Below are 24809 nucleotides of genomic sequence, written 5' to 3'. Positions count from 1 at the left end.
CGAACTTTTAGGGGTGTTTCTAATGCATGTAATGACCAGGGTCAGTACAACAAATAGAGATAAAGGTGGACAGTACTAGTGGGGTGCAGACTATTCGTTATTAAATTCTTAGTTCAAAGTTTTAAAATTTCATATTTCGAATGGCATAGAATGGAGAAGAATGGCATAAAAATCATCAAATGGCATAGAAATTTCATGGCATAAATGGAAATTTTGTTTGGCCAATTCTCCATTATGCCATTTATGCCATTGGTACCCCCCCTGTAGGTCCCAAAAATCTAGAGTAGGTCCCACAAATCTAGTGTAGGTCCTACAAATCTAGAGTAGGTCCCACAAATCTAGTGTAGGTCCCACAAATCTAGAGTAGGTCCCACAAATCTAGAGTAGGTCCCACAAATCTAGTGTAGGTCCTACAAATCTAGAGTAGGTCCCACAAATCTAGTGTAGGTCCCACAAATCTAGAGTAGGTCCCACAAATCTAGTGTAGGTCCCACAAATCTAGAGTAGGTCCCACAAATCTAGTGTAGGTCCCAAAAATCGTTCAATATTAACGGCTGCTTTATGTCTACTTCTAGAATTTATTAGAAGCGCAGGTCACGAGAAGCAATTTGTATAGTAACAATCCGAAATGTAAAGAAGCTTATCTTGGGTCAGATATTGCTACACGTCACATATCCCTTTTGTGCACGTTGGCCGGCTCCACGCGCGAAAAGGGAAATGAAACGTGTATCAAGTCAGGTTATACAAGTTTACCCCGATCATAAATTTTCCAATAATGGAATATTTTCATGCGGTGCTTAAACTTAAAATTAACAGGGTTTGCAGTACCATCTAAATAACGACGGAATGCAGAAATTGATCTGAATAATTTAGTGCTATAAAGCATACTATTTCTGAAAATAAGACGTATTTCTTTAAGAGGTTGTTGATTGTTCACATATCTGCCGTTTTCTGAACAAAAATGCATTAGTCCATTCCCTAATTCCAGGTTCTACAACACTTTCGTCACATTTTTGGACAATTTCGGCATTCTAGGTGGTTCCCAGAAGAAGGCTGGCCATTGGTTCTGATGGTTTTTAAGGGATAGATCTTGACCCAAAAAGAAATTTGGATTAAAGGACCCAGAGTTGGTCTTTAAGCACATTTGTCAGAAAACGGCAGATATCATGTAATCAATCGGAAGCAGCTTCATTGCGTGTTTCTGTCTGATCGGAAGGATTTGAGTCTGAGACTTCAGATTTTTCAGGGAAGGTTTTGGAGGTAGAACTTATCATAGTTTCTGTTTGAGTATTGCTGGCCATTATAACTCCGTCAGGCTCGACTTTTAGTCCACTGTTAGAATTTGGCTTAATTTCAGAATCAGATGAATGAACATGTCCTGCCCTGTCTGACTCAACCCCACTGGTCACTCCTTCTTCTGACATTTCCACTTCAGTGTCAGACTCGGAACCACAATCTTTATCCAGCTCAGCTGGTTTATCGGATTCACTGTTGTGAGGCGGAGGTGTTTGGGGACGAGGCGGAGGTGTTTGGGGACGAGGCGGAGTCGGGGGTGCTTGTACAACTTCCAGGTTATCCTCGTCTCTCATCGCTTGTGCCAGCTCTTTGTAGATCTGTAATTATTTGAATAAGAATCAGAACGGAGGGTCAAAATGGTCGTCACCTTATTCCCAACATTCCTACATTTTATAAAGACCATGAAGTCAGGGATAAAATAGACACCTTTAGACCACCGCCAAAACATGTGCTTGCAGTCCTGGTTGACATTCAGCATTAATCCCTCTTTTTAGTCGTCATGATAAATTCGATAATACGGCCATTTTTAAAAGAGCGTGAACCTACATTGACAACAATGTCATTGTTTTATCAACGCTGTGGGGCTTTTCGGCTTTGTAATTTCCCCCAAAAATTGCAATGGCACTGACCGTTGATTCAACAAGTAGATGGTGAGACTGGTGAGGTTTCTGTTCTTCGTGCAGACATCTCAGTTGGATGACAAGGAATTTAGCAGCGGTCACCAGCACTCTTTTGCGACCACCCTTTTTGCAGTGTTCCTAAGTTACAAATTATAACATAAAATTCTTAAAAAACAAGCACTCTTAGCAAACAAACTTGGTCTAGTCTATACAGTATACAAAGGTACGATCATTACATTTTTAGGCACATGTCGCAAATTATTTCACCTCTAGACGGTCTACTTTTCCGGATGTTTGGAGCTGTTCAATGATGGACTCTAGTTCGTCTGTACTTCGGGCAACACACATCACCTTGCCGGGACCCTCCTTAAAAAGAGATTATTAAGCGGAAAATATTAAATATTGTTAGCAGTTAAATATTGGAAGGTTAGCCTGCTTGGCACACAATGCGTATGAAAGATGGGCAAAAAAGCGCTAAATTTGTATAGTGTGGCCCTTATTCCTCAACATACTCACATTGGCAGCAGAACTCAACTCCACGTAGACCCGCACCTCCTCCGGCCACAGTGGGAAGTGAAAGTAGAGATTACCGAGACCGTCCCGACCCAAGGTTGTGGGTCGCAAACTCTCTGCGTCGTACTCGAGGAAGCAGTTCTGTAATACTGTGCTCATCGTCTGTGTGGATTAGTGGATAAAGAGGGATTGAACAACTTGATAGCCTGGTTAAATCTGTACCAACTCGAAAGTGTTAAGAAATATGCAGTTTTAGACTCTAAGCAAAAAGATAAGCGTAGATTTATTTTAGATTTAGAGTAACATAACTGTTTAAAATAAAGTTGGATTATTTCGTCGGAAACAGTCAAACTCACCACTTTAGATGCACAGAGAGTGTTCAGCAGCGTAAGCCTCTCTCCTATACTCAACTCGTGGAACAACTTCCCTTCCGCAACTGCCTTGATCACTTCAGAGGAAGTGTTGGGGTTTTCTCGAGGAGTACGCAGGGGGGACTGGTGTGTCCCGAAAATACCGTGCATCTCGGGAGTGACACCAGTCCTTGTTTGAGCATGTCTGGGACCGTGTTTGTTGGAAACAGTGTACCAGTAGTGTACTCTGCGAGCTATCTCTCTGTTCCATTCCTCGTAGCTTACCTTCCCTTGCTTCTCTAACCTGCTCAGGGTAGTTAGGGCTTAGATGGAGAAACGTTAAGATATCGATATAAAATTGTGTGTGCATAGATCTGTTGTAACCGGAATAGCTATCATATCGTGTGAGATTGGTGATAGACTACTACCATCAAATTTTGTTTGTAGGACAATGAATACACGAAAGATTTCAATTTTTCACGTTAATGAGGGACTCACTCTTTAGTCTTCTTGCCACTAGAGGAAAGATTGATCATGAGCTTAGCTAGATATTGACTGTGTCTGGGGTAGAGTAGTCCTAGTTCCAGTCCTCCGACCGTGAAGGGTAAGTTGAAGGCTTCTTGACACACGCAGATCATCAGGCAGGATGATATTAGCTGTTAAAAGATAGAACAGTTTAAAGTCGGGCAGTGAGTAAATTTAGGTATTTTGTTAAAGATTGCGGGATGAGATGTTTGTAGATGACTGGCTATGATCGAATGTTTAAAAGAAATCTAGCAAACTGACCTCCCAGGAGTTACAAATTCTCTTATAATCCGGGCAGTTAGTGGCCAATGAAGCCAGGGTCACGATCCTCTCCTGAAGCTGAGCTTCCCGTCTGTGTGATAGTTGTGCTTCTATTATCTCTGCTTCTTTTGACCGGTACAACTGTCAAGATAGTGTGTTTAATTTACCATATCTAGTGTAGTAGAATTAAGTGTAAATAAAAGTCGCATTTTAAATTAGGGATGTGACATTCTACATGCACTGCTAATTAAGTTAAATTTGTTGATCGGTGCTCAACATGTTTAACTGTACATCCTCAAGGTCCTTTTAAACAACATACCGTCATTTCCTCCATCGCGAGCATGATGGGAGATTTACTGCACCCAGTGAACACTCGGGGGACCCTCGTTCTTCTTCCACCTGGTCATTTATTAACGTTATCTACAGTTTTATCAGTCATCACATTTTAGATTTTAATGAGGAATATGGACGCATGACATCAGAAAGCAAAATCGAAATAGCACGTGCTGGTATTGCATGGCTACATTACTGCGATGTCAGTGACTGCCAGAAAACACTTTGAAGAACAGGAATGGTATTATCAACACTTACAGACATCTCTGTACAAAGTGAGATGAGGATTAGTTTCTGACATTGCACACTTGGCTCGCAGGGAGTACGGTAGAAGGGTTATTCGTTGCTCCAAACTCATTTCCACCTAAAATTTTACAATATCAACAAATGCGCGTTTTGAGACTACGTGTGCGCATAATTGTACTTTCATCACAAAATCATTTATCGAAGGTTATAAAATTGTCAGCAGTTAGTCCGCGCGGCGGCATGACGCGCAGCTAGACTAAAAGAGCTTAATTTGCAGCTTGGTTTCCGTACGAGAGCTGAAGTTTTGGCTAGGTTAAGGAAATGCCGAGCAGTAATTAACAATGGGACTGTTCAAAGCTTACCTTGCAGGCGTGTTTGCTTATCCACGATTCAAACCCGTTGTATCTGTAGCAGTTTTCGAATATCGATCGAATATCTCCAATTATCTCTGGCGTCGAAAAATAGTCCAAATTTGACATTTTCTCTTCAACTGAAGAAACCAGAAGTTTTAATCTCAGTTAAACTGAAATTGAAACTTTCAAACTGTCGACAAACATTCCATACATTTAAAAACGGCAAAAATTAAAATGGGAAACGCTGAAAAATGGAATGCTGTCAACATACTAACTTTTGGTAAGGCACATCGGTTTTTCGATTTTCTTGTAGTAATCTTTCGTTCCTTCGTGGCTACTATCAACTGGGTCAAGGAATGGGACTAGATCTTGCTTGAAAACGGGGTCATTTCTGAAACAACATGAATGACCCAGTGGTGATAACGAGTGAATGACATCATATAGAAAAGCTAGGATCTACTCATACCAACAGCAACAATAAGAGGAAATAGTGCTCGTTATTATAACACACATACCTGAGCTGGGCATAGAATTTGTAGCCGATTTGAAGGGACTGAGGCAGGGTCTTCAGAAGGGTAGGGTCCAATTTGTACTTCGGCACTCCGCAATCATAACTGCAAATAAGAGTTTGTGAGCATTTATGGAACTTAACTTATCTGGCATTAATTTTACTTTAGATTCAACGTATCACAATTAGGGATCGTTAAAATATTACGGAACCCTCCCCCCCTCCTCCCGTTAGCCACTTTTTAACAGACGGTATAGATATTGTGAAGAGATTACACAAGCGTTAATGCTTTTTCAAGCCCCCCCCCCCCTCTCACGTAATATGTGAACGATCCCTAAATCCACTGGCTAATTGGTTTAACAGGAGAAAGATATAACAGTGATATTGTATATTACCTGCTATCACTGCAGTAGTCATCTTCAGAGTCCGCCAGCCTGTGTTCCTTCGTGCGATACTGTTTAGGCCCAAAACTCTTGATAAGATCCTGAGCTTTCACCGCTGCAGTACGACCTAAATAGCACCAACATTCCTTATACACGACCAAGTAAATACTTCATGCCATATATCTAACGTCACAAAATTTGGTGTGGTCTATAAATATGTACTTCGGGTTATTACCGGGAAATCGTACAAAGTAGCATTAAACATACAGGTCATATACGGTGATCTAGAAGAATGTGGAGATAGGTATGCGGTCATGTAAAGAAGTACAGGTGACATGTGACCCCCTAATTTCAATATATACCGAGTCTGCCGCGAGGTACTGGTTCCAGGCTGGGTTCCCTGGATTGTACGTTCGTTTGTTCGTCTGTTTGTGGGTTTGAGGCACCGTCTTTATCGGATTCCTCGGATTTTATCTCTACTTTCGGTGAACTTGGCGCTGAAATAACGACAGGATTTCAACAGGATGTGAACATGTAAAATGAAGTTAGCGCTGATTAAAAATTAGTACAAAAAGTTCTGGAATAATCAATACGACATAACCGGATGTGTGTTCATCAGTGGAGAACAACTCTGCGAAAGTTTGGTTGAGAAACTGAATTGGTTTTAAATCTTAATGCGTATCACTTTTGCTAACTTTGATCTCGATTCTGGAATTATGTGGCAAGTTTGCTCCCAAAACAAAAACCATAAATCATAAATGGTTATCATTAACACATCACACATGTTATACGTCGAAACAACTATATTATTATAAATAGAGAGTTAAAACCATTCCAGTTTCGACTAAACTTTCGACCAGTTGTTTTCCACGATATCATGAACTTTAAACCTTATTAAAGTCTGTTAAAATTCTTGCAAAACATGAAACTAACACAACGTACGAGGCTGTTAATTATTTTAAATACATAAAATAGTTAAAATACATCTAACACACTGTACTATAACAGCTCACTACTTCAGGTTAAAACGTACCGCAGCGATAATGTACATACCACACGCCAGATAAAAGGTGTGCTCAATTAAATGAAGCCCCACTACTAACCGGGTGATTTAACATCTCCTCCTTCCTCCGAACTGTCTGATGGGAATTTAGGGTGATGTGGTGTCACTCTGTCTGTGCCGTACGTAGACGGACGATCTGCGCCGTACGTAGATGGACGATCAGTGCTGCGCTGGTATGTTGCTTTGAAGCGAGGTGTGCCGTTTGAGCAGGAGCGATCAGTACTGAATGTACCGTTTCCAGTAGAAGATCTGTTCACTGTGGAGAGAAAAAGAGTTGTAAAAACAAGTGTTTTAAATCGATTTTATATTTAGTCCTCAACAAATTTCAAATGAAGGCTTTAAACAAGCCAGGGTTGTCTTAATATCTTTCAAATGCAAAATTGTCATGAAGACGTGGTTATACAATGTACAAGACAACACGTTATATTTAATCATCACATAAACTCACCAGGTGAACGAGATGAGTTAGTTTTGTCCTTGTTATCATCAGAATCGTCAGTCGGAAACTTGGGCCGATAACATGACCTTTCAGCCACACTCCCGTACGTCCCACACACAGTCCCTGATTTAGCAGACTTTTCACTATTATTTCTTGAGGATCTAGCTGAGCTGTTTCTTGAGTACTGGCGGAGCGGCGGTCGTGTTTCTGAGTCACTGTTAGAACTGTTGGAACTGGTGCGCTTCCGCTTAGCTGGGTGCTGGGGGAAGACGTCGTCTTCAGTTGTCTGATCTTTGTAGAAGAAACTGTTCTTGGGTTTGGTTGGGGGTGGTGAATCTTCGTCACTGGATTCTTCTACCATGAAACTTTTGAGGTAGTTTGAGGACGCCATGTTGGGTTTCTTGTCGGCAGAGAAGGTAGAGGGGCGGTCAGGTTGGTTGGGGTGTCCCATGGTTATATCGTGTAAACTATTCTTGTGGTGTCCTCTACCATTGTGAGTATCTTCCATGCAATACTAACGGAATTAGTAGTGAAGTGAGTGTATAAAAGGATGTCAATGTTTTAATTCTACATGTTATTATGATTTGCTTGGTCAAATTTGAAGCTGATGTCACAGGAGGCAACTTTTATATAACTCTAAATATCGCAAGTCTAGAGTTTAGTTAGATTAGATTCTAAATAAAAACAGTTTTGTAATCGAGAATGTGAATCAGAAACAATAATGAAGTATTATAGAAAACAATATCATATCATGACCCAAGTATAACATCGTCACTTATAATGTATTTAAAGATGAAAGTTCCATTAATTCGAATAAAACAATTTTAATTTCAGCAGCAAAATCTGTGAGCTTCTTCTCTTATATATATCAAAATATCATAGTTTAACATTTCGTCATTCTATCCATTATGTAATAGTGAGGGTCTCATGTCAAATATTTAGTCAGTGACAAAATATAACTCCAAGACCAATTTTGAAAAAGTCGGATTCCATGTTATTATCAGGGATATCAATCACACTCTGAATTCATCCCAAAAGAAAGACATACGATCAGAGGTAGTTGATAAAATCACTTTAAAAACAAAAGCAAGGGTCGGGTGGGTTATTATGCAAAAATTAGAGTATGATGTGAGTATCAGAGTATGCTGTTTAAAGATTAGATCGAAATTTCACATTACGTTATCTATATAAGATGAGAACTGAATTTAATCCCCAGCGAGTAAAATGAAAAATCCATTTTCCAGAATATCAAAGATTAAGAATCAATTGCATGGCAGTTGTGGTAATCGCAACAAATTATAGAAAACTAAGCACACGCAGCAGAAAATTTATACGGCTACACTCTACAGCCTGCTTTCCATTACCGCTGTTATAATGATTCAATTAAACAACTCAACTCTAGAGTTTACAAAAACCTTTAAAACCAGCATGGAAACAACAAATATGATATGTATACTATCTTACAATAACACTAGAAAAACGTGTCCTTCAATTTGGATGCAATGGTACACAGGGCAGATCAAAACAAGCCATACCTAATCCTATCCCTTCTCCGTTATTATCTTTATGGTCCTCATCAGTACATTTGTTTGCGTTATCAGTTTGTTAGCGCTAAGAAACACTATAGAGGGTTGGTTGTCCTTGAAAAAATTACGTAAACTATCACTGAATGCTTTGCTGCATCTCACAAAATTCTTCTTGTGGTGATCAAATAACCTCTTGTTCTGCATGACAGCTGGGTTGTTCGTGTTTGACTGATAAAAGTTGTTCACACAATTCAGAAGATCTTTTATGCTTTGAGCAATATCTTTGATTGTTTGTAAGAACACTGACCGCTCTTTAATTTGATCTGGTATGCTGCTTAACAACATACGAAGAGATTGAGCTTTTCTGTTCAGCTGAGCATGCAGTTCAATATTTGGAGAAATTAGGTACTCCGTGCATTCCGTTGATCCCAGACGTAGCAAAATCTCTGTCATGTCTTCATTCTGAATAACTCCAGCTACAAAGTCATGTAGAAAACCAGGGTTCTGTTTTTCGGCAAAAACAAAGGCCTCACGCATAGACTTTGACTGTTCTGAGAAAGTAGAATTTGTTAGAGATGAATTCCTAAATAAGGCTAAAATTTACGCATGTTTCATTGAAAGATAAAACCCTAGAACTTCCACTCATTCTTGAATCATAACATTGCACATTCAAAGACAATATCTAAATAGAAGTATATTATTCCCATTTCAATTTTTGATCACACTAACCTTTTGAGAACGTTGAAAGTAGTGGAGCAATAACAGTTGAAAATGCTAGCGAGGGAGGGGGTTCACTGGAACTCATTATCCTAATTTGGAGGTGATGTTAAGGGGGCAGGGGGGGGGTCTTTATGAAATTTCTCTCGAAATTGATTTTATAGTTGTTTCTGATAGAGGGGAGTAATATCTACCAGATGTTTTTGGTCCCATGGAAAAATTTTGTTCCTAGCCGAAATTATTGCCGGTCAAAGGTTTGCGCTCATGTGTAATTGTATTGCGCGAGCGATTTTCAATCGCGTGCCCTGAAAATCGAGTCTAAAAATCTATCTTCTCCTACATTTTTTTAGCAATCACCTTGAAACTTTCAGGATATGTTCTGAGGACCATTTAGAAACTTCTGGTCTCTCAGAATTTTAAGATAGGCCTTAGAAAAGTTTTTATTCGATTTTGAAAATCTTGGACCTCATTTTTTGACGATTTTTTCAGGTCCAAGACTTTCAAAATCGAATAAAAACTTTTCTAAGGCCTATCTTAAAATTCTGAGAGACCAGAAGTTTCTAAATGGTCCTTAGGACATATCCTGAAAGTTTCAAGGTGATTGCTCAAAAAATGTAGGAGAGGATAGATTTTTAGACTCGATTTTCAGGGCGCGCGATTGAAAATCGCTCGCGTAATACAATTACACATGAGCGCTAACCTTTGACCGGCAATAATTTCGGCTAGGAACAAAATTTTTCCATGGGACCAAAAACATCTGGTAGATATTACTCCCCTCTATCAGAAACAACTATAAAATCAATTTCGAGAGAAATTTCATAAAGACCCCCCCCTGCCCCCTTAACATTCAAATTACAAATACAGATCAATTCACTATCAAAAGAGTCAAGAGACAGTATTGATTTAAGAACAACACAAGCAATTTGAGGCGTGGTCAGATCGAATACCCTTAAATTGCAAAAGAAATTGAAATGTGTGCATCGGGGGGGGGGGGGGGGGGGGGGCCAATGGCATAAAATGGCATAAAATGGAGACTTTTTCTATGCAGAAAATGGAAAAACCCATGGCATGAGTAATTCTCCATTTACTCCATTTTATGCCATGAATTTTGTCTTCGAAATTTCATCTTTAACACCATTTAACACCTAAATTGGACATCCTAACATGTTTACTTACGCTTACTAGGGGCGTAAAAAGCTTATGAAAGGTCATAGTATGCTACTAGATGCTTATACTAGGTTAGTAGAGGCACACTTCAGGCAAACTCATAATTACTCAAGCCTAGTGTAAAGTTATTTCTACAGGCTAAAGCAGGAGTGAGTAATAGGGGAGAGTAATAGGAAAACAAATTTTAGGAAAACAAATTTAAATTTTGGTATTTATTAATAACAATCAAAACATATCATATCATAAAAATAAAGCCACGCGTTGGTTGACTGCCTCAGTAAGGTGAATAATTTAAGCTTGAAGGTGCCCTGCGCATTTACAGAACCTTATGCGGCAATCACATATTCATGAGGACCTGTGAGCGCCAAAATTAATTTAAAGTTTCTAAAAATCATACATCACTACGAGTTACTCATGCTTTTGGATTATTAGAGTGCGGATTGTCAGGTATTTCATTCATTCATACTTAATCGGTTTAAAGCTGTATATTTAGAACTCACTATTGTTTAAACTACGAAAGCAGAACGTAGATAATGGACAATATATCAACGACAATACCAAGGACCCGAGTGCCGCATTGACTTTTCCGGATCCGTTTTTACCGAAGGCTTATCCACCAGTTACTCATGCTGCATGTATAGTCTGATAATATTTTGTCTTACCTCTAGCAAGCATTCTGTAAATTGAAGTGTCGTATTTATTATAGAAGAGCCAGCCAACCTCCGCATTATAATCTTTTGTGTGCCAAGTTCGTTTATAAAATCTAATCATATAATAAGATTGATCCAATAGTCTAAGATGAACGGTATATCATAGCTCATCGTTATTAAAATCCGAATGGATGAATTAATCAAGTAATGTTCCCTTTCAACACAACTAAACAACAAACAAATGCTTGCTCACCAGTGGTGACGCAATCGTAGGGGCATGTAGTTGGTTCAGATAACTCTCACCCCGACGACGGCGTCGAGAAATTATCAAATTATGCATTTGCGCCATACTGGACACATTTTATATTTAATATTTTGTGGTTTGTAGAAATTAGTGTCATCTAAAGTATAGCTTAACTGGCGAGCAAGCATCGTCCCACTCGGCGGGGACGAAAATACCGAGTCCAATCACAGAAAGTTAACCAAAAGATAAAAACAAGAGCTCGGATATCAACAAAAATCACATGCTCCAGACGACGGGGGAAGAGAGGAAAGGAAGTAAGCTGCTGGGCTCAACAAATTTTGATAATTGTAAACAAATTTGTTCTTGTGCCCTATAATAATTTGGTAGGCACTGAGAAGTGAGACCTATATCCTCGAAAGTCGAAACAAGCTCGCACTGCAAAGGAGAGGCCTGCCTTCCGAGATCGCATTACCAGGGGGAAGCCTCGAGTGACGAGTCCAAATTTGTGTATCGAGGGGTAGGTGCAGACTTCGATAAACCGAAAAACCAAAAAAATATTTTCGGCTAATAATGAAGAGGGTAGCATGAAACGTGGAGAAAAGTGGTTTTTCGAAAAACTTCGAAAAATTTTGACTTATAAATTTTCGGCCGGAGTCATTTTCGATACGTACCTCTCGTATCAAGAGCTCTCGATTCCGAGCTCGTGTCATGTTGCAAAGGGGAGGCCTGCCTTCCGAGATCGCATTACCAGGGGGAAGCCTCGAGTCCAAAATTGTGTACCGAGGGGTAATTTTCTGGGTTGGCAGTCCAACTGCAGGGTGCCTTAAGATTCAAAATCTTTTAACGGAGCCTCTCCTCTTTTCACCCTCAATTATGGAGTTAACCAGCGGAACTGACATAAATCGATATGTATCTTCTCTGAGATATGATATATCTTTAAGAAATTGTAATAATAGTAAATCTGTAGTTAAATGATTGAAACAATTATGGCCACTCATTGGGAATAGAACATGTCTCCTGTAAATGTCAACATGCTACTTGTTGAAGTGACCACTGTCCTGGTATTAAGTCTATCTGTGTGACTGCATTAAAATAATCCAAGAAAAAAGATATATAATATTCAAGATAGTATAAATTATATGTGAGAACTCCCATTGTTGAAGACGTTTTATTTCCTTTCCTGACAAAAGCTTTTTTTACACTAAAGTACAGTAAAGTAAAGTAAAGTAAAGCAAAGTAAAATTTAAGACATCACACATGTTTACCAAATATCATCGCACTGTGTGAAAAAGTATATTAAATATTTCCCCACTACCCTTATTATTATAATTAAATCTTAAATAGCATAGTTAAACTTGAACATCCGATAATACACTCAAGAAAATTAGATATGCTATGTAAATTTTTTTTGGGGCACTATACCTAATTTAGTTAAATTGTTTCAAACAGTATACACATAATGTCACAATGACCCTATACTATATAAAGAGCTCAATATTATGTAAAATCGCTAAGTATATTTGTTGTTATATTAAGAGTGTAAAATTAATTAAACGATATACACATAATTGTCACAATGACCCTATATAAAAACAACCCTTCAAAAAATCAATATATTCCCTATCTCACGGATTGTTCGCTTTACGACGACCTGAGGCGAAACATAGGTCAGCAGGCGAGAACCATGATCACCTCTGGAGCGGAGACCTTTGCCGACCTCTTCAAGGATATCCTATTGATCAGAGAAACTGCCAGATTCTTGAGTAAAGTGAACAAGCGGAGGTTCCCCCCGAGTGACAGAAAAGAAAAGGAAGGACCTACAACATGACTCACGGACTCAACATGCGAAACGTGGATCCGACAGTGTGTTATTTTTCGTGTGCGTTTCACACTTTTGATTTAGTGTGGAATTTTTGTGTGGATCTTAGGCATGGACACAAAGGACTGGTTGTTCGCGTCATGAACATTCCTTTTTAGAATAGCTCGGTTTTTAAACTCTTTGGACTATAACCGTCAACTATAACCGTAGACTATAACCGTAGACTATAACCGTCAACCGTGCATTTTTCAGGACAGGTTTCGGTTTTTTCGTTTTTGACTTTCATTTTATCTTTATTTTTTAAATTTAGATCCGACACAATGTTTATTGTAATGATCATTTTATTTTGAAATCCTTGAAATCCTTTTGAAATCCTTGAAATCCTTTGAAATCCTTGGGAGAAGCATTTGAATTTTAACCTTGGCCTTGTGGCTCCAAATTCAAATCTAAACTGTTTATATCAACAAAGTTCTTTCTCGCACCTTTTTAAAAATATAATATTTATCAAATACTATGTTGTTTTTTTAAATTATCAAAAACATTATCCTATTTTAAAGATTTATTTTATCATTAATTCGTCTTTCAATTCTTTTTGGAAATTGACAATAAATTTGATCAAATAAATAAAAACTATTTTAAAGATTTTTAACGGATACTTTTTTAACAAGTGATACTTGTAAAGTATTTGTTCCATATTGCATATATTATCTTGTCACACGTTGTATGACCCGCCGCGCACGAGTGCGCGGCTCCCCATGTATCGTTGAAACTCTACAGTGAAGCGACAGTGGGGGTCACCACGTGATACAAATTTTATCCAGGACCGTCGATGAGTCCAACTCGGCGCGCGTCCTGGTAGGTTATACACCTACAAATACTTTTGCATCAATTAGTAAACTATCAAATTGGAAAACGCTCGCGCTGTCGCACTGTCTCTTTGACGCGCCGCGCGCATTAGCACACTTTTTTGTCATGTTTTTGATGAAATTTTAATCGGAATCGTCCGCCAAAAGAACCATGGTTATATGAACAATTTAATTAACATTTTCTTTGCTCATGAAAAAAAAAATTATTTTCCTTGAAGATCGTTGTTTTGTGTTTTTTAATTTGCAGAGCAACAATTTGAAAGGTTGACACCCTGCAGTTTCTTTTCGTTTAAATCGTAAATTCGCGCGCAAAAAGTTCACTGGCGCGCCTTCCATTAATGATGCAATAGACGCATACATTATAAGCAGCGAGTGTGTTAACGGACGGTCGCTTGCGCCGCGCGAAATATAAATAGAATAGCGATCAATTATGTGTCAACACTTACAACTTAATATTATATTGTGTTGTTAGATTATTTTGTATGATGAGCCAATTTATAATTAGAATTAATTAGTAATAATAGTTTATGTTAATGTTATTTGTTACCGTCAAATACGCGCGGCGTTCAATTCAGTGTTGTGTGTTGATAAATATGGTAGTAATATGATATATATTTGATACAAGTATCATTCTTACATTACATTATAATTATATAAATATATGCAATATGGTTCAATTGTTTGCATCAAAAGGGAGGTAGCAAATATTCTTTCTGCGATCATATTTAAGTTATAATGTATAAATCAGTAAACTGAAAACACAGAGCCACGCGCCGATTTGTACGGCATTTCGTCATTATAACAACCTTTTAAATGCCATAAATTCTACCCAGTTCATTTTTCTTATAATTAGTATTGAACATAACTTTTGTGAAATAATGATTTGATATTAACTGCATGTATCATTCGTTGAATTTTAGTCCAAGATGGATTTTTTATTTTCAGAGGGGCGCGTGTTTTGCTAGATTTTACAATCTGCAATCGTTGAAGACTACCCTCCGCATAACTTTGGCTTCGAAGTTACAAAATTGTGTTGGTAGCTGTGTAGTACCAACGAATTAAAAACCTGTTTTGTCAAACACAAATTTGATTACATTCATTTTAACTAAGTTGTTTCTTCTTCAATAATTATTTCAATTGACTTGGCGAGTCAAAACGATAGTTTGATTTCGGTTTCATGAAAATTATCAAGTATTGCTACAGGGCCTTTGGAATGACTTTAGATGGTCCGAATTTAAACTATTGCCACAAACTTCACTCTCTAAATCAGATGTAGCTGAAATTGCAAATCGTGATTTAATTTTTTTAGAGTCCGCTGAAATGAATGTAGTCATCTTTCGTTAGTTTGGGATGTAAAGTCTTTGCAGCTTCAGTGATTTGAATCCAGTTAAAACGGATTTTAATTTATATTTCATCAGTAAAACAAAGTTATAATCTGTCGAAGGATTGTTACACATTCTTTAATTTTATTTCCTTTATCTTCAGACCATGTACAGCAGGGTGTCAAGAAATTTTATGTGTATTTTATGATGAAATCAAAATTTTTCGACGGGTCATAAATTTACTTCTGAATATCGAAATTACAGAATTCAAAAATGTATGTGTGCAGCTGGTTATGATAAGTTGAGAACCGTTGGGTGTTGATTTACAGGATCAACTCAGTTTTGGGATTTAAATACATTCATGTCCTTGTTAAACACATTTAATTAAGATTAACGTGGCATGAAAACTTAAGTTATTTTAATTCACTGCAAAATCAATAGATCTTCAATAAGAATGAAAAAAAGATCGGCACTCAACACGGTGAAAGGCAACCTCAGCATACATCAGCAGATAGCCCTTACTCTTCAGATTATTTTACAAATATGAGGTATTTACTAATCAGTTATAACTTATAATTATATTTCGTTACTTCGATCTATGAAAAGCTCTGTTACAACTTACAGTTACATACAAATTTGCATTTAAACCTTATTTAAAGTTCGCACATGTTTCCATGGTTTTAGTCTTGAACATTTTATTGTCAACAAAGGACACTTCAAGGGTTTTGATAAAAGTTATCGAGAAATGTTGTCATAAAATTGGTTAAAAGGGATATATGACTTGCTAGGCTGTTGAACAAGGCAGTGAAAACAGTGGGAAAAAATTAACCACAATATGAACTTCTGAGAATTGTTTACAATTAGAATTAGAATTAGAATTAAATTTGGGAAATTTACATAGAAATTCAAGAAGGATAAAAATAATTTAAAGAAGCTTCAAGATGCTGTGCAGTACATTCAAGTCAGTCAAAAACTGTTAGAAGAATACCCTTCTAAGGACATAGAATCAAAACATATAGTAGGTAATAAATTATAAGTTAAGATCGTTTCTGAATAGACTTAATATACTGCCCTGTGGCACACCTGTGTTTACAGGAAGCAGTTTACTTACATTACCACGTATTTTGGTGCACTGTTTTCTGCCTCCAAGGTAGCTTTAAAACCACTTAATGACAAAGCCATCCACGCCATAATACTTAAGTTTTTCTCAATAGAATATTATGGCTTAGTGTGTCAAAAGCCTTTTTATGTCCAAGAATGCAATTGCAGGTTTCTTCGACGATTCCTTAGACATAAATATTTTGTCAAATAGATTAAGCATAAGGAAAGTGGTTGAATGGTCTTTCCTAAATCCATACTGATGGTTGGTTAGTAGTTTATTTGTTTCAACATAATGGGTAAGTTTTTGGTTAACAAAGTATTCTATACATCAGAGTATGTTATATCTAAGTTGAGTAAGTTGTAATTGACACTTTGGGTAATCAATATACCACATCCCCCTCTTCCCTTATCATGAGGTCTATCACACCTTAAAAAATCGAAGTTCAGAGGAAGTTTAGTGTACTAGTGTCTATATCAGATTTAACAGCATAAAACAGTTACTCACTTCTGTTTGTGATAAATATAGCTTGAGAGATATAAAAACGTTAATTAATTAGAAATTTGTGCTGATCTAACATTTTAAACCAGATGAAACAGTAATCCTGTTATTATTCATGCTAAATACCCTTGGATTATAAAATTTTAGTGAAGTTTAACGCAAGTTAGTTTAATAAAACAAAAGTTAATAAAACAAAAGTTAAATTTATTACCAATTATTCAATCAATACATATCATAAATTCTAATATTGGAAACACAATGCAAAATGGATGTCTTAAACTATAATTTTGTTGTGACTAATAATCTATTGACTTTCAAAGTTGAATTTTAGTTAAGTATGAAATGCCACCACATCATAGTTGGGGGGGGGGGGGGGGGCCAACCATATTAAAGTATATTAAAGTATATCCCCGGGTCAAAATCGGAAAAAATCCTACATTTTAATATACTTTAATATACCTACAATTAGAAGATTTATATTCTTCGTTAAGATTTACATGAAGAACTATATTTTTCACTCAGATTCGCAAGATAAGCCTGTTTTAGGACTAGTACATGAATTTCCATCCAGATTGGTCAAAAATTGGCTGAGCTATGAGCTTTAAAAAATATGCCCATATTTGGGCATACGCTTTTGCCCAAATTCGCTTTTGCCCAAATTCGATAAAATTTCAATATTTTTTAATGAGACTAACTCTATGTGAAAGATATAACTCAGTGTTTGTTGAATATAGTGGATACTAAGTAAAAAGACCTCCATGAACAAAATTGGGAAAATTGCACATAATATCTCGGTTCGGAATACTAGCCAAAATGACTTCATTAAAATTGAAATAACTCCATCAGTTTTAAATATTTTTTCAAGAACTTTTTGGAATCGATTACGAATTGCATTTCAAGCTTATTTTGGGCAACAATTTTTGATGTAGGCCTCCAAGGAGATAGGGATATATTAAAGTATATTAAAGTATATTAAAGTATATTAAAGTATATCCCCGGGTCAAAATCGGGAAAAATCCTACATTTTAATATACTTTAATATGGTTGGCCCCCCCCATAGTTAGGGTAAAATGTTACTTTTAAATTTTAAAACTGAGAAGATTGCTCTATGGCTTAAACTTTAAAATTCTAGCAAAAGATATCTTATTTTAATAACCCAATAAGATACTCGATTTTATTATGCGCCATTATTTCGAATCTAATGAGTTATTAATCCTAGTCCTTTCTAAATTACATGTTTCTTAGGTTATAAATGGTAGTAAAGTGTATGGCGACACATTCTGGCGGTATTGGAATACTCCAACAGTTCTGATTGCTATATCCCTCTTGGGTGAGTTATTACACATGTAGGAAACCAGGATACTAAGGTGATAATAACCGTATTGAATACACAATAGCAATCTGGTTTAATCGTGTATTATTATTTAGTTTCATGATTTTTTCCTTTCATTGAAAGTTCTGACTAAATATTTGATAATTACTCGGACTCTAAAACGTGGAGTAAAACTTCTAATCCATTAGTCGCTCAAGTGATGTGCCCCAGAACCTCACGCCTGAGTGACAGTGGGCCTTATATAAAAGTCATAACAAAAATTCATAACAAATTAGTTCATATGACGACAAACTTTTATTTTATAGTAAATACCGTGCAATCCTAAACCTACTACAAGTACTAAACATAAATATACACAGTAAATGTACTATATAGTAAATATACTACACATGATTCATAAGCATGGAATGTTACAACGGTGTACAGGTGCATGATGGGGGGGAGGGGGGGGGGGGGGGTCAACCTCATTTTACCTCATTCGGGCAGCCAAAAAAGACAAAATTGGGATGAGGTGAAATGAGGTAAAATGATGTAAATTAATCTAGTTTTCTGAGCCTATTTTAGAGACAAAAAAGTTTTATTCGATGAAAAATTATTATTTATGAAAAGAAAATTGAACATTTCAATTTCCATGATCCATTAGGATATTGTTAATAGCACTTGCTAAGTTTTGTAAAGGAATCATTACAATTATCACACTTATTTCAAGATTACAAGATATCTCCGCTTCTGATTGGAGCTATAGGTTGTACTTGTTGAGTTATTAGGTCAAATCCCATTTTTACGCTCTCGTGAGTACGATTGATGCATTTATTTCAAGATTTATCAGCTTCTGATTAGAGCTAAGCGTTCATCTTGGGCATTGAAATGGTCAGAATCATCATATTGAGTTGGGTAGAGCATGGTTTCAAAGTCTTCAGACTTCAGGTTGTTGAGTTATTTGGTCAGATCCCATTTTTACGCTCTCGCGAGTAGCGATTGATGCACTTATTTCAAGATATCTCCGCTTCTGATTGGAGCTAAGCGCTCATCTTGGGCATTAAAATGGTCAGAATCATCATATTGATTTGGGTAGAGCATGGTTTCAAAGTCTTCAAACTTCAGGTTGTTGAGTTATTAGGTCAGATCCCTTTTTACACTCCCCCGAATAGCGATTGATGCACTTATTTCAAGATATCTCAGCTTCTGAGTGGAGTTGTGGAGATAAGCGTTCATCATGGGCATTAAAATATCAAATTAAGTAGAATCGAGCATGGTTTTAAAATCTTTAGACTTCAGGTTATTAAATTATTAGGTTAAACCCTATTTTTATGCTCTCGCAAGAATGGTTACTGCAATGTTGAAAATATTTATTGGATGAACTGTAATTAATCGTCAGGAAAAAGTTGTTTGCCAAGAAATATCAGTAAAATATCAGTAAAATTTCACTAAAACCTCTAGCACTAGGAACATGCTTTACCCCACTTAATATGACCATACTGACCATTTCAATGCCCATGATAAGCACTTAGCTTCAATCAGAAGCTGCGATATCTTGTAATAAGTGTGTCAATCGTTACTCGCAAGAGTGTAAAAATATGTTTTAACCTAATAATTCAAAAACCTGAAGTCTGAAGACTTTGAAACCACGCCCTACCCCACTCAATGTGATAATTCTGACCATTTCAATGCCCAAGATGAACGCTTAGCTCCAATCAGAAGCTGATATATCAGTAGCATCAATCGCTACTCGCGAGAGCGTAAAAATGGGATCTGAACTAATAACTCAACAACCTGAAGTCTGAAGACTTTGAAACCATGCGGCATGCTCCACCCCACTCAATATGATGATTCTGACCATTTCAATGCCTAAGATGAGCGTTACACTCCAATCAGAAGCTGAGATATCTTGAAATAAGTACATCAATTGCTACTCGCGAGAGCGTAAAAATGGGATCTGACCAAATAACTCAACAACCTGAAGTCTGAAGACTTTAAAACCATGCTCTACCCCACTCAATGTGATAATTCTGACCATAATAATGCTCAAGATGAGCGCTTAGCTCCAATCAGAAGCGGATATATCTTGAAATAAGTGTGATAATTGTTACTCTCGAGACTGCTAGTATATAGTAAAATCGGATTTTTGGCGACTCAGACTTTTCCTGTTCTTTCTTGATTTTCTCCAACTCTTCAGCCAGTTTCACTACTTCAAGACTTGCAGCACCGTTGTTCTGATTAGTGCTGTTTTCTAGCGAAGTGTTGGTATCTGGTCGAGCCTGGTTGATTTCCTTAGTGTGACCTGGCGTTCCCATTCCAGACGGTGGTTCATCACACTCCCCAATGTTGTTGTTTTTGTTGACTGCTATGCAGTCTGAGCATAACCATACCAAACCACTGAGTTGGGTTGGGAGACTTTCGTAAAGCTCCATTTGGGCTGTGAAGTTTTCACAGTCGTGAGCTTCATGAAGACAACTCCAACATCTGTATTTGGGCTGGAAGCCCGGCATCACTGTGTACTCTTCTGAACACTCGGAACAAACAGCAGGGTACAGAGAAATGATCTCTGACACAATCCGTTTAGCTAGTTTCTCTCGTGAGCTGAAAAGTTTCTTCTTTAATCCTCTGCTAACTAGAGGCAACTTAAGGTAATTTCCAAGAGCGTCTAGCTCGCCTCTGTTGACCTTGGCCAGTTTAGAGATTTTGACAGAAGAATCCAGGGAAGGATCAAATACAGTGAGTACAGTGAGTACTATATTATATAATTGAGGGATGAAGTCCTTAGTTTATCCTGACCACAATTGCTTAGTTGTTGCAGCTCTTAGTACCCTAGCCACTTAGTACCCTAGCCACTTGATACCCTAGCCCGAGCTTTGTTTTTGCATAATGTACTAGCATTGTTAGCATTTTAAACACGATTTGGAAATTTTTCAATCCTTTTCCAGGGATTTCCGATTTTTTGTACATTTATGTACATGGCCATAAGATTTTTGCCAAATGTACATGTACAAAAATGTAGTTGAACCTCCCCCCCCTGTTGTCTAGCAACGCAAATTTAGGGTCTTTAGATAGTAGTGAAACAGCTGGTCCTTCTAGTTCGACATTACCAATATGTTACCCTGGGTTTGTTCTTGGTGATCAGTGGTTCCTTCTCAGTTATATTTGCTGTCAGCATGTTTAGTTTGCTTTGCAAAGTTTGTTTCTTGTCTCTATCATGGACAACTTGGGTGTTTTCTTAGTGCTTCTACTTGTGAAGAAACCAAAGGTTCAATTCTTCTCCAATCAGTCTCCCCCTTTTGAATTAGTGAGATTAACTATAGAACGACTTAAAAGGAATCTAGCTGTTTATAGTAGTAAATCTTTCAAAGTACGAAATATCTCTTTAAAAGAGCATCCTAGGCACCTTATAGATATCAAAACGCATAAAAAAGAAAACAAAAACATCAACCATCTTCTAACTTCTTCCATTCCTCCCTATCTAAAGCCAAAAATCTAAGGTCTTCGAAATCAGTCAAATTCTTAAGTCTAATATCAAGATTTCTACTAGTCAAGTCTTTTCTAATAACATCTAATAAGTTTAAACATGGTCTACCCCGTCTCCCTTCCATAAAAATATCAGAATTTATAGCAAATAACATAGAGGTGTATGCTGGTGAGTCTTCCTGTCCTCTTAAGATATGTCCTAACATTCTCCATCGAAACTTAGAGACTCTCACAGACAAGGGAGTGACATAACAACGAGCATAGAGTGCCTCATTAGAAATAACCCCAGTAGGCCATCTGATGTTGAGGATTCTTCTGCTGTTTATAACGCGCAAAAATTGTGAACGCGCCTTTGTGATGTGTTATTAGGAAGAAATTCGGATTTGGCGGGATAATCACAGACCCTGCATACTAAGTATTTCCCGCCCTAAAGAATATGCTAGAAGTTCTGGGTGAGTTTTCTACATGTTTGTCAGTCACGATTGTCTTTCTGCCGAACGGAAAAAAAAATGTAAGCAATTTTTGCGCTAGCGCCTAGCGACCACGCGCGCGCAATATAACCGAGCCGCGCATAATAATATGTAATTAATAATTTTAGCATATCCAAGCTTCCAAAATCGACCATAACTTGACTTCTGATGATAAATTTGTTAATTCATTAATACCATTCTAGAGGTAATCGTTTAAACTTCAATTCAGTTTCAAAGTTTAGTCCGAAAGAAGGTCAATTTTGTCTAAAATCGCCACTAAAGAGACAAATTCGGATTTGTGTACAGAAAATAAACATTTTGGCAGAACTTTCAAAGTCTTCAGCATTCTCTCTGGTATTGAACTGTTCAATTTCTCAGGTTTATACAACCCCCGGAAGTACAGACAACAAAGCAGACATAATCTGGAATATCGATAACCTCTAAAGCTCTGAGAGGACCCTAAAATAAAAGCAACTCCTGGAGGCTGGGATTATCGAAGATTTTCACGAATTCCACGAAACTCACGCCAGCTGCTTCACACATTGAAAATGATGAGAGGCTGGTGGATTGAAGTGTAGTCAAACAGTATTTTTCAACAGTAAGTTTGGCAGTTTGAGATGCACTTATAGATTTTCTTTCCCTACTGCACTCGCCACTCAAGTCTCAGATTTGATTTTACTCAACCGTATTATTATTTAGTTCCTTTTATTAAAATCTGTTTCAGATGTGGACAGTAATGCCCAATGGACAACTAAGAAGTGCTCCTTCGTTACCCTCCTTCTCCAAACACTACATGTCAATAGTCCCAACAAAAAGTTACAAAACAAGCAGTCTTGACCTTCCTTTCCCACCGTGACAGGCAGAATTAATAGAGCTATCAAGTATTAGTAACTGCTAAAGAGGGATTGTCGTTGAGAGAGGCACTTAAAGACCAATCCAGAGCTTTCTGCCTTCAGAATGTTCTTTTCGCAGCATACCAAGTTTTACACCAGATAGAAACAGAATCCTTAGCAAACTGGGCCCAGCCCAAAACGGACCAAATCAGACGGATAAAAACTGCTCATAATCATATCTGCAGCTATAATAGCAGCAATTTAAAATCTATGTAATAGCTGATATCGACGACTCCGAACTGAATACTAATCGATGCAGATGCAATACTGGTCACGTCTGTTACTTGTATTTAAAAATAATCAGAGACAGACAATGTTATTTCTATAAAATTCTAGTATAATGATGCTCTGCGTATTATACTTATAGTTATAGCTGCTTTGCCATTTCTAATTATGAATTTCATCTTAGAGTATAACTTTTAATATAATTAACTAATCAATATTAACCAAACACTAGAAAGTTTTTGTTGAAAACTTGTTTCAGTTAAAACAAAATTAAAGTCTAGACAGGGATTTGAACCCTCAGCTACCACAGCCAATCGCCTGCTTAGCGAACTAGGCTATCCTGCTGGAGGTCGAAAATCAATATTAACTACCATATTGTAGACCTTGCGCATTCCCTGCGCAAAGTTATTCTTCGACGGTGCAAATTTTTAGCCATTTTGGGGCGATTGCGCAGCACGAAAGCTTTAAACCTTCATAACTCTACACAGGAACAGTCCCCAGAACTGATTAAGCTTGCGATGTCCGAGTTAGAGCATGTACTTTAAGAGGATGTAAGATTTATCACAGCTACGTCCACACAGTGGCATCGCAAACGGGTATAGTCGCGAACGCGAAGAAACCGCAGGGCATCATAAATTGCGATCAAACGCTATATTAGCATAAATTAAAAGTTATATATAATTTAAGCGTACATAGTGTACTAAATTTTGTTTAAAATTTAAATGTTTGACTGTTGAAAATAAATTTAGTAGGATCGGTTTTTATGACAAGCCGCACGTACACCTGGAGCAATATACGATAGAAATTAGAATTGAGTGCGATCTAAAAATTGTTGTATGTCCGACCACTTTTGTCATAAGTTGTATGACCCGCCGCGCACAAAATGCTTAATGGAAATGTTCATGTATAACACCATCTTTTAATTATGGTCTGCGGGGAGACAGAGGGGCGAAAAAGAACTTCACAATATAGACAGTTTAAAATTAAACTTGGAGCCACAAGGCCAAGGGTCATTTTCAAAATATTGAGTTTTTGAAGGGTTATTTTTATATAGGGTCATTGTAACATTGCATTATGTGTATACTGTTTGAAAAATGTGTATATATTATATTAGCAAACTTCGACATTGACTCCGAGTCTGTATATTCGATTTTCTATGTTCTCTAACCTTCCTGTTCTATTGATCATTTGATCATTGCTGAAATTATATGTTTATTTCTTTGAATGACCGGATTTATCGTTTAATTTAGTTTTGATTGCTGTTGAATCGAATCATATCAAAACAGAAAAACGATTCCATTGAATTGGAGAATGTTGACTACTGGGTAATGGTAATTGTAACTATAATTTCTGGACGGCTCTAGTCCGTAACTAAGTAGGAGTGGTGTTCTGAATTATTTGCTGTGAAGGCGCCCGGTCCTCAAGCATCGTCACCTATGTGTTAATTTTGGTCAGACAGCATAATCAATCAGCCTGACCTGCTATTGGGTATATAAAGTCAATAATTTCAATTGTTCTAAAGTTTGGTCATTTTATCCCTGTTCAATCAGGAAAGTGTACTGTCTCCAAATCTGAAGAAAATGACCTCATCCACCCAGTGGCGTAACTTTGCCTGTTGGTACCCC

General features: G+C 37.3%; 2 protein-coding genes and 1 long non-coding RNA gene across 3 annotated transcripts; 1 reads left to right on the top strand and 2 right to left on the bottom strand.

The window, feature by feature from the left end:
- Positions 1-630: 630 nt before the first annotated feature.
- Positions 631-7400, bottom strand: LOC134819219 (uncharacterized). Its single transcript, XM_063829031.1, has 16 exons — positions 6900-7400; positions 6492-6707; positions 5751-5885; positions 5401-5515; positions 5013-5111; positions 4773-4888; positions 4507-4634; positions 4157-4262; positions 3885-3964; positions 3566-3706; positions 3278-3435; positions 2786-3083; positions 2433-2591; positions 2184-2282; positions 1926-2054; positions 631-1613 (listed from the first exon to the last, which is right to left on the bottom strand). The coding sequence occupies exons 1-16, from the start codon at positions 7396-7398 to the stop codon at positions 1173-1175; spliced, it is 2919 nt and encodes a 972-aa protein (XP_063685101.1). The 5' UTR covers positions 7399-7400; the 3' UTR covers positions 631-1172.
- A 371-nt stretch (positions 7401-7771) lies between these two features.
- On the bottom strand, positions 7772-9221 carry LOC134819692 (programmed cell death protein 10-B-like). Its single transcript, XM_063829776.1, has 2 exons — positions 9146-9221; positions 7772-8967 (listed from the first exon to the last, which is right to left on the bottom strand). Exons 1-2 carry the CDS (start codon positions 9219-9221, stop codon positions 8432-8434), a joined length of 612 nt encoding a protein of 203 aa, XP_063685846.1. The 3' UTR covers positions 7772-8431.
- Positions 9222-15664: 6443 nt separating this feature from the next.
- LOC134820066 (uncharacterized) lies at positions 15665-23097 on the top strand. The gene is made up of 4 exons (XR_010160844.1): positions 15665-15749; positions 18047-18131; positions 22445-22664; positions 22791-23097. It is a non-coding gene; the product is annotated as an uncharacterized LOC134820066 (long non-coding RNA).
- The last annotated feature ends 1712 nt before the right edge of the window (positions 23098-24809 follow it).

Source organism: Bolinopsis microptera, chromosome 8 (genome assembly GCF_026151205.1).
Source record: "Bolinopsis microptera isolate Bmic1 chromosome 8, MBARI_Bmic_1.0, whole genome shotgun sequence".
Taxonomy (NCBI): domain Eukaryota; kingdom Metazoa; phylum Ctenophora; class Tentaculata; order Lobata; family Bolinopsidae; genus Bolinopsis; species Bolinopsis microptera.
Note: the sequence above shows the minus strand (reverse complement) of the source record. Positions and strands in the feature narration are given on the sequence as shown.

Bases quoted from the DNA above. Each gene is read 5' to 3' on its own strand.
- LOC134819692 (XM_063829776.1), bottom strand. From the start codon at position 9,221: ATGAGTTCCAGTGAACCCCCTCCCTCGCTAGCATTTTCAACTGTTATT. The intron at 8,968-9,145 runs GTTAGTGTGATC...CTACTTTCTCAG, and splicing joins ACTTTCAACGTTCTCAAAAG to AACAGTCAAAGTCTATGCGT.
- LOC134819219 (XM_063829031.1), bottom strand. From the start codon at position 7,398: ATGGAAGATACTCACAATGGTAGAGGACACCACAAGAATAGTTTACAC. The intron at 3,707-3,884 runs GTATGTTGTTTA...CTATCTTGACAG, and splicing joins TCGCGATGGAGGAAATGACG to TTGTACCGGTCAAAAGAAGC. The intron at 3,084-3,277 runs GTGAGTCCCTCA...TACCCTGAGCAG, and splicing joins AGTGGCAAGAAGACTAAAGA to GTTAGAGAAGCAAGGGAAGG.